Source organism: Euprymna scolopes, chromosome 41, assembly GCF_053919585.1.
Source record: "Euprymna scolopes isolate OS-2025 chromosome 41, ASM5391958v1, whole genome shotgun sequence".
NCBI classification, from domain to species: domain Eukaryota; kingdom Metazoa; phylum Mollusca; class Cephalopoda; order Sepiida; family Sepiolidae; genus Euprymna; species Euprymna scolopes.
In genome coordinates, this window is record NC_136522.1 from 44,613,084 (window position 1) to 44,623,340 (window position 10,257).

At 27.8% G+C, this 10,257-nt stretch overlaps 1 protein-coding gene across 4 annotated transcripts in view; it reads left to right on the forward strand.

Annotated features, from left to right (window-relative positions):
• Nucleotides 1-3,712, forward strand: part of LOC145266488 (uncharacterized) — a 167,585-nt gene extending 163,873 nt beyond the window's left edge. For all 4 annotated transcript variants that reach the window (XM_080122207.1, XM_080122210.1, XM_080122208.1 and 1 more), the window contains one exon: nucleotides 3,343-3,712. In XM_080122207.1, the coding sequence (XP_079978333.1) occupies nucleotides 3,343-3,572 (230 nt within the window). In that variant the 3' untranslated portion in view covers nucleotides 3,573-3,712. The remainder of the gene's footprint in view (nucleotides 1-3,342) is intronic.
• Nucleotides 3,713-10,257: the final 6,545 nt, after the last annotated feature.

The window sequence follows — 10,257 nt, forward strand, 5'->3', positions numbered from 1 at the left end:
TTGACACAACAGTAGCCTTCCTTCCCTCCTGAAATGAAATGATCACATTGAGCATATTTTCCGGTATACCAAGCTTCCCTAGAACCTTCCAAAGAGCATCACTGTTCATAGTGTCAAAGCCTTTCATCAGGCTGAAAAACACCATATAAAGTTCCTGATTTTTCTCTCAAACTTTCTCTGCAACTTAGTGGAGTAAAAATATCATGTTAATGGTGCTACGACCTGAGCGAAAACCACACTGTGACTCAGGGTAGATTTTATTCACAAGATTTTATTTACAAGATTTTATTTACAAGATTTTATTCACAAGATTGCATATGACTGTTTAGGGATGAGCCTAGCCAGGATTTTGTGATATCCCTTTATGATTGTCACAAACATTCTTACTCCTTTATTCTTATACAGATGCTTGATACACCTTTATAATCTTGTGGCACACACACTGCATTCTATATCTTCACAAAAATTTTTTTTTTTTACCAGTGCATACTCACCATGCTTGTACAGCGCAGGTGGGATTGGATCCTTAAGTGATGGGGATTTACCAGAAATGAGATGCTTAATGGATTTTGAGACCTCTTGATAGGCTGGTTCAAGAGTTAGTTCAGAACTTTCTGGATTTTTAGGAATGGGTGAGATTGCATCATTATCAATAACTTATAATGTGTTTGGGACAGTTTCGAAGTTTTCTTTCCATCTTTTCAGTATATCTGCTTTATTGGTAAGAATAGCTTCCCTGTCAGCTGTGCTTAAAGAAGAAGCGCCACTTTTTTGACGACCAAATATCTCCTTGAGACCTTGGTGTTTTTACTGTCCAGAACTGCTTGAAACTCGATTGTTTTCGAATACCACCAGCATTCCTTCATGACTAAGAGCATTTCTTGTAAGACATCTGCTTAACAGATGAGTTCTTGTCTTCTATGTAAACATTGTGTGAAAAGAGCATTTGATTGATGAGCATTTGGACCTTTTCATCGTTTTCATCGAACCAATCTTGATATTTTCGATGTGGTATTCCAAGAACTTCAACTGCAGTAGAGTGGGTTGAAAGTCTACTTCGGAGAAGGGCATGATTCGAGATGTAACAAGATGTGTGAAACGACTATATGATGTTGAAGTCATTGATGTCCCTTCGTTTTTTTATGACAAACTCTATCAGATGCCAGTCCCAAGAGCAAGGGTGCATCCATGTGGTCTTGCAGTGGTTGGGTTGTTGGAACAAGATGTTGGTAACTCAATGGTCAAACTCCCCACAAATAGTGAGAAGTTGTACACCATTCTCATTTACTCTGTCCATACCATGACTATCAAGAACACTATTCTAAAACTGATTATTACGATCAACAAGAGCACTAAAGTCACCAGCAAGAATAAGTTTATTCTTGTGACGAATTTTCATAATGACATCATAAAGGAAATCATAACATTTGTTTTTCTCTTACTCAGAGTAAGCCAATGTTAGGGCGTATCAACTGATAATTGTCAGACTGGTGTTGTTCTCCAACTCCAGAGAAAATGTAATGATCCGATCAGAAATACCTTTGGGTAAGGAAGATAATGATTTGGCAAGGCTCGACTTAATGGCAAAACCAATGTCGGATTGACCAGGTTCGTTTTCATTCTTGCCTGACCAAAAAATCATACACACCCCTTTCCCCTCTAAGTTGGGAATTATTGGCCAAACGTGTTTCACATAACACAGCTACGTCAATGTTGTATTTCTGCAACTCAAGAGACACAAGAGCTGTTTTATGCTCTGGTGCAGAATCATTATCCTGGGGCACACGGACATTCCAGAAACCAAAAGAAAATTTCCTCTTGTAGTTATGTTGTCGTGTTCTGTTGTTCTGACCGCCAAATTGGATAACCAGAGAGGGCTGCCAAGTTTTGGAGTGAGCAAACAATGTTTAGCGCTCCTTTTATCACTCACTCCTCGGCATTGGGAAGGCAGTGCTAATCCTGAAAAAGGAGCTGCTTTTTCACTAATGAAGTACACGAACTGCACAATTGCTCACAGGTACGTGCTAGAACGGCCATCTACCATCAGCCTGCTGCTGTGCAGAGCTCCAGCTAGAGACTTTGAGTAATACCCTTTACGTGTCTCCGTTGCCAGTTGCAAGGACATAGTGAGGTTATTCACAAACAAAACAAATAAACCATGTTAAGTTGTCAGAAAATCACACAAATGGTTTGATTAAAGTAATGAAGGCTTATGTAGCACTATCCACACCTTTTGGAGCTATTGCTTAACTAAGTCGGTGGGAATAATTGCCACAGAAACAGCAGACGATAGGCCTCAGGTTTTACATCAGAGTTTCCTTCTCCTAGATGTACATCTTAACAAAGATTAAAGAGTACATCTCCCCTAGTGGTCTAAATACGCCCCCAGACACTAATCTGAGGATTTCTACATATCGGCGCTAAATATATAAATATATCCACACACACACACACACATATATATATATATATATATATATATATATATATATATATATATATATATATATATATATATGGTAACCCTCCAGAACCTCAGAGGGAAGCTAAGAATGGATGATATGGACATTGTTAGGTGCTTTCAGATAAGATATTTCAAAGAATATGGATTCATTAGAAAATTATGCTGGTATATTAAAGAGAGTGCAGGGGGATATATTTTTTAACTTTTATTCATTCCAAGTAGTCATAAAGGCGTGCTGTGATATGAGCCATATTTATAGTTATAATCTAGATGGGGATTTGAGAAGCAAGATATCATTACATTTAAATTTCTGCATTTTGGCAGGATAGAGAAAACAGGAAGCAGAAAGGGAATTCCAAAAGCAAATAACTTGAGCACAGAAGCAATTAGAATAAAAAATTTTCCTGGGACCTATACAACGAAGTAGTGGGATTTTGTCTGTTAGTCGAGTGGGTCAGATGCATTTTCGTTCATGTGATATAAGTGCAGTAAGAAGCACAGATGCAATACTGCAGTGATTGGACAGGGGCTGGAGCTTGGCAGCCAGACCGGACCTATAAGGCTAGAAACTTTCTTAACTCTCTTCAAGAGTGAGAGCCTAGTGATAGATATACCAGTAATAATATTCAATGCACGTGCAATTTGTGACTTTATAGAGATGTACAATGCTGGAAAGTGTGAGAAGTTTTCTAGCCAAGTTTTCTAGCTGCCTACCTTTTTTGGCAATGGGTTTATCGACATCATCTATGCATTTCTTTCAATTCTTATTGCCTGAGAAAGAAGAATCAAAAGCATTGAAACTATTTATTTCAGAATTGGTTCTGTATTTTATTTATATAAACAATTAATAAAATGTATTTTCTTCCTTTTTCTTTCAGACAATTATTGGCAAACAGCAAAAGATTTTATTCAGAAATTGACACTCAAGGTTCGATCAGAAAAGTTTAACAATCGAACAAAGAAGTCACCGATAAGTCGAGGTTCAACTAGCACCAATTACGATCACTCAGAAACTGTGTCACCAGTCCAACACTTACCCAAGATCTTTATCACATCAGGTGATTCCTCATCCTTTCCAAAAACTGTTCTGAAACCCCAAAAGATTTAAAATTTACTATGTTCATTCAGTCATTTTTTAATTATATGTTCTTTTTATATTTTACTATAAATACACAAAACAGAACCTTTAGTATTTTCTCATTTCTAAAAGTTTAACAGGTGTATGTAGTTTGAGTGAGACATATGAATGAAATTTATAAAGGCCAACACAATGCATATAGTTATAATGGACAGACATAAACTGGTGAACTAACAATGGAATATATTATGCAAATTCATCTTTTGTCAATAAAATATATATGCATTGTTTATGCACATATGTGAGGAAGAGAAGTTTCCCAAAATATTATAGAATCGATATTCCATCTGAACAGACTGATGCAGAACACTATGCAAGTATAAAACATGATATTGTATTAATAAAACATGAATCTGCAAAGTTTGTTCAACCGTTTTTATGTCTTCATTTGCTTCACTTTCTATCCGTTATACATCTGCATTTTATTGCCTCCTATAAATTTCCTGTAAAAATTTAATTTTCACTGAACAAAAATTTAATTACAAAAATCATTCTTTTCATAGATACAAATAACATAAGTAAATTATTTTATCTATTAATGAGTAATTACTTATCAATGCTGAATGCCGCTTGAATCTTAGACTCAATGATATTGAATGATAGTTAGTTGAAACGGGAAGAAAATCAAGCTATGGCTGACGATGATTAATGGCATGAACTTGGTTGTATTAATGGCTCGACTCCTTCTGACAAAGTAATAGGTTGGTGCAAAAATAATGTCGTTTTTTTACATTAAACTTTATATAAAACGATAATAATGTCGTTTTATATAAAGTTTAATGTCAAAAACGATATTATTTTTGCACCAACCTATTAATTCTAAATTTTCATAATTTTTAGTAAAAAAATTTTCATAATTTCTAATACAAAAAATTTTCATAATTTCTAATACAAAATATTTTCATAATTTCTAATACAAAGTATTTTCATAATTTCTAGTAAAAAGTATTTTCATAATTTCTAATAAAAATATTTTCATAATTTCTAATACAAAAAACTTTCATAATTTCTTATACAAAAGTATTTTCATAATTTCTAATACAAAATATTTTCATTATTTCTAATACAAAAATTTTCATTATTTCTAATAAAAATATTTTCATAATTTCTAATACAAAAATTTTCATTATTTCTAATAAAAATATTTTCATTATTTCTAATACAAAAAAGTTTTCATTATTTCTAATACAAAATATTTTCATAATTTCTAGTAAAACGTATTTTCATAATTTCTAATAAAAATATTTTCATTATTTCTAATACAAAAAGTTTTCATAGTTTCTAATAAAAATATTTTCATAATTTCTAATGCAAAAGTATTTTCATAATTTCTAATACAAAATATTTTAATAATTTCTAATACAAAATATTTTCATTGTTTCTAATACAAAATAATTACATTATTTTTAATACGAAATGTTTTCAAAATTTCTAATACACAATATTTTCATTATTTCTAGTAAAAAGTATTTCATAATTTCTAATAAAAATATTTTTATAATTTCTAATACAACATATTTTCATAATTTCTAATCCAAAATATTTTCATAATTTCTAATCCAAAATATTTTCATAATTTCTAATACAAAATATTTTCATAATTTCTAATACAAAATATTTTCATAATTTCTAATACAAAATATTTTCATAATTTCTAATACAAAACATTTTCATAATTTCTAATACAAAAAACTTTCATAATATCTAATACAAAAAGTTTTCATAGTTTCTAATCCAAAATATTTTCATAATTTCTAATACAAAATATTTTCATAATTTCTAATACAAAAAGTTTTCATAGTTTCTAATCCAAAATATTTTCATAATTTCTAATACAAAATATTTTCATAATTTCTAATACAAAATATTTTCATAATTTCTAATACAAAATATTTTCATAATTTCTAATACAAAATATTTTCATAATTTCTAATACGAAGATTTTTTTTAATTTCTAATAAAAATATTGTCATAATTTCTAATACAAAAATTTTCATTATTTCTAATAAAAATATTTTCATTATTTCTAATACAAAAAAGTTTTCATTATTTCTAATACAAAATATTTTCATAATTTCTAGTAAAACGTATTTTCATAATTTCTAATAAAAATATTTTCATTATTTCTAATACAAAACGTTTTCATAGTTTCTAATAAAAATATTTTCATAATTTCTAATGCAAAAGTATTTTCATAATTTCTAATACAAAATATTTTAATAATTTCTAATACAAAATATTTTCATTGTTTCTAATACAAAATAATTTCATTATTTTTAATACGAAATGTTTTCAAAATTTCTAATACACAATATTTTCATTATTTCTAGTAAAAAGTTCTTTCATAATTTCTAATAAAAATATTTTTATAATTTCTAATACAACATATTTTCATAATTTCTAATCCAAAATATTTTCATAATTTCTAATCCAAAATATTTTCATAATTTCTAATAGATAATATTTTCATAATTTCTAATACAAAATATTTTCATAATTTCTAATACAAAATATTTTCATAATTTCTAATACAAAACATTTTCATAATTTCTAATACAAAAAACTTTCATAATATCTAATACAAAAAGTTTTCATAGTTTCTAATCCAAAATATTTTCATAATTTCTAATACAAAATATTTTCATAATTTCTAATACAAAAAGTTTTCATAGTTTCTAATCCAAAATATTTTCATAATTTCTAATCCAAAATATTTTCATAATTTCTAATACAAAATATTTTCATAATTTCTAATACAAAATATTTTCATAATTTCTAATACAAAATATTTTCATAATTTCTAATACGAAGATTTTTTTTAATTTCTAATAAAAATATTGTCATAATTTCTAATACAAAAAAGTTTTCATTATTTCTAATACAAAATATTTTCATAATTTCTAGTAAAACGTATTTTCATAATTTCTAATAAAAATATTTTCATTATTTCTAATACAAAACGTTTTCATAGTTTCTAATAAAAATATTTTCATAATTTCTAATGCAAAAGTATTTTCATAATTTCTAATACAAAATATTTTAATAATTTCTAATACAAAATATTTTCATTGTTTCTAATACAAAATAATTTCATTATTTTTAATACGAAATGTTTTCAAAATTTCTAATACACAATATTTTCATTATTTCTAGTAAAAAGTATTTCATAATTTCTAATAAAAATATTTTTATAATTTCTAATACAACATATTTTCATAATTTCTAATCCAAAATATTTTCATAATTTCTAATCCAAAATATTTTCATAATTTCTAATACAAAATATTTTCATAATTTCTAATACAAAATATTTTCATAATTTCTAATACAAAATATTTTCATAATTTCTAATACAAAACATTTTCATAATTTCTAATACAAAAAACTTTCATAATATCTAATACAAAAAGTTTTCATAGTTTCTAATCCAAAATATTTTCATAATTTCTAATACAAAATATTTTCATAATTTCTAATACAAAAAGTTTTCATAGTTTCTAATCCAAAATATTTTCATAATTTCTAATCCAAAATATTTTCATAATTTCTAATACAAAATATTTTCATAATTTCTAATACAAAATATTTTCATAATTTCTAATACAAAATATTTTCATAATTTCTAATACGAAGATTTTTTTTAATTTCTAATAAAAATATTGTCATAATTTCTAATACAAAATATTTTCAAAGTTTCTAATACAAAAAATTTGCAAAATTTCTAATACAAAAAATTTTCAAAATTTCTAATACAAAAAAAATTCAAAATTTCTAATACAAAAAATTTTCAAAATTTCTAATACAAAAAAAATTCAAAATTTCTAATACAAAAAATTTCATAATTTCTAATACAAAAATATTTTCAAAATTTCTAATACAAAAAAAATTCAAAATTTCTAATACAAAAAATTTCATAATTTCTAATAAAAAATATTTTCATAATTTCTAATACAAAAAAATTTCATAATTTCTAATACAAAAATTTTCCCAATTTCTAATAAAAATATTTTTATAGCCAAGAAAGTCATTTATTTTTACTCCAACTTCAATTTGTTAAGAATAAAATATGTGCTGTGTTTAAATTTCGTTTGTTCGTAATTTCATTAAATCTATTTGTTCTGTCGATATCTTTTATCACCAAACACATTCCTGTATTTAACTGCACCTTCATTTGAAGTTTTGATGATGAAGTATTTTGAAAATTAAATAATAAAAAAATACTAGAAATACACTTTATTAAAAAAAACACAAACATAGGAACATCTTAATGGTGTACATAATCATCACAGCACGAAGAAGTCAAATTTCAAAAATCACAGGAATTAATCAAGCAGTATTTTATTTTAATAAAATTTTATAATTTTGTTGGAATTTTGTATTTCGGGATTTGTGTTGGATGTTTGTTTTTTTTTACCTTTTTTTTATATTCATGCGTGAAAAGTCGCACAGTTTTTTCAGTTTCCAGTGATGTTTTATCGTTATATTCTTGTCTAATTCAAGGAAACCCATGCTTCTGTCGATGACTCCCTTTTGTTGGGAGTTTGAATTAATTATCAGTTGGGAACTCATAAAAGAAATTACTGTTTCGGCTCAATTTTTGTTATAGACTTTATAAGAACTTGTCAAGCATGTGATGATATATATAAGATTTATAAAATTTATAAGAACATGTGATGATATAAATGTTTTTTTCTAAATTCTTGATTTGCCTCAGTCAAAAAGAACGGATTATTTGGAGAGGCCATTGCCAACCCTAAAGCGCACAGAGGCACATCTCTGATGCAAACACTGATTAAGTCGAGAAATCCATTCAAGGTGTTTTGCGAATTTCGTGTCTTCAAGGGTCTTTCACTTCTGTGAATTTTCTTCACTCATGAATTTTTGGCAGAAACGTCTTCATTCTACATGCACTTCTGCAGAAGCATCTTTATTCGACATGCTTATTTTAGCAGAAATTAATTCTTATTCTGCATGCAGCGTTCCTATATCTATCTCATTAATTAATTTGGTATTTTAAAAACATATGTATATAGAAACTTTATTGATTGATCTTTGAATATTGCAATGTTGTTTAATAATAACGCCTCTCCTACCACCGGTATCCATGACAAATAACACCCTACCTGAGAATTCTTCTTTCAAACTCTTCAGACTAACATTCACGGGCAATATGAACTGGAACAAACACATATAGTGCATTGCAAATGCTGCTGCAAAGAAGGTGGGTTCCGTCCATCAAGCTAGAAACTACTCACACCTGAGAGTATCCTGTACGTCTACAAGGCCACCATTCGTTCATGTATGGAGTATTGTTGCCACACCTGGGCCAGTGCATCTACCACTAGCCTCTCCCTCTTGGATCGCGTCCCAAAAAGAGTTTCCAATCCCACTTTGTCAACTAAGCTCAAACCCGTGTTCCATCACCACAATGTTGCACCTCTGGGTCTGTTTTACAAATATTTTAATGAAATGTGATCTGATGAACTCGTTGCACTTGTGCCCCTTGACGTGCATATTCCCAACAAACTCACTTAGCAGCAAAAGCTCACCCCTTCAGTGTTGAGGTTCCTAGATACCAAGAAGCTTTCTATCCTAATACTTTCTTCCCTTGAACAGCTAGACTTTGGAATTCCTTTTCTAATACCTACTACCCTGACTGTAATGATATGCAGAAGTTTAAATATAATATAAACCAACATCTTGTTGATCTCTCCTAGGCATGGCTCCAAATAGTAATCCCTTACGTCCAAGGGGAGATATGTCTTGTTAGGGGTGAACATTTGTAAAAAAAAAAAATAAAAATAATTATTAAACTCCACATATATATATATATATATATATATATATATATATATATATATATATATATATATATATATATATATATATACATGCATACATATATATATACATATATATATATACATATGTATATATATATATATATATATATATATATATATATATATATATATATATATATATATATATACGTTTGTGTGTGTGTTTAAATGTTTAATTGTTAAATAAATAATAATAAACTTTAGTTTAAAAAATCTTTTGAGTTTGAGATGGTTGTTTGATGTTTAAATTTGAATCGTTTTAATTTAAAAATTATTAATATTTGGAATCGTTGTTCTTAAATCTAAAAGTATGAAAATAAATAAATCTCGTTATTAATTGCGTTCCTAAACATTTACTTGTTGTGATGCATTTCTGAGAATTCATATCGATCTTTATTTGTTAATTATGGGTTGAATTTTTAAACCTTATATCTTATAACAAATTGATATTGGCTTCTAAGTTAAGCTTATTAAAGTTGCTGGGTTAGTCCAAAATGGTTCCTTTTCAAATGGACCTTGAGGGGATGTTGGCGGTAAAGAAACTTTTAATCAAAACAACCGTTGCAAAATTGAACATGGCCGATGTGTCTCCATCAGCAATAAGTACTTATTGTCTTGACATTAAAAGATGACTGTCACACTGTAAATGTATGGTGGACTTGCCAGGAAGATTTGGTGTATGAGAGAATATTGCTGTCTGAGGAGCAGGTTTCGAACCAAGGAATAAAAGAACAGTAACTTGAAAAATCTCCAATGATGAGATTAGAGATTCAGTACCCAATATTTTAAGGAAAATCCTCCCTCAAACAAAT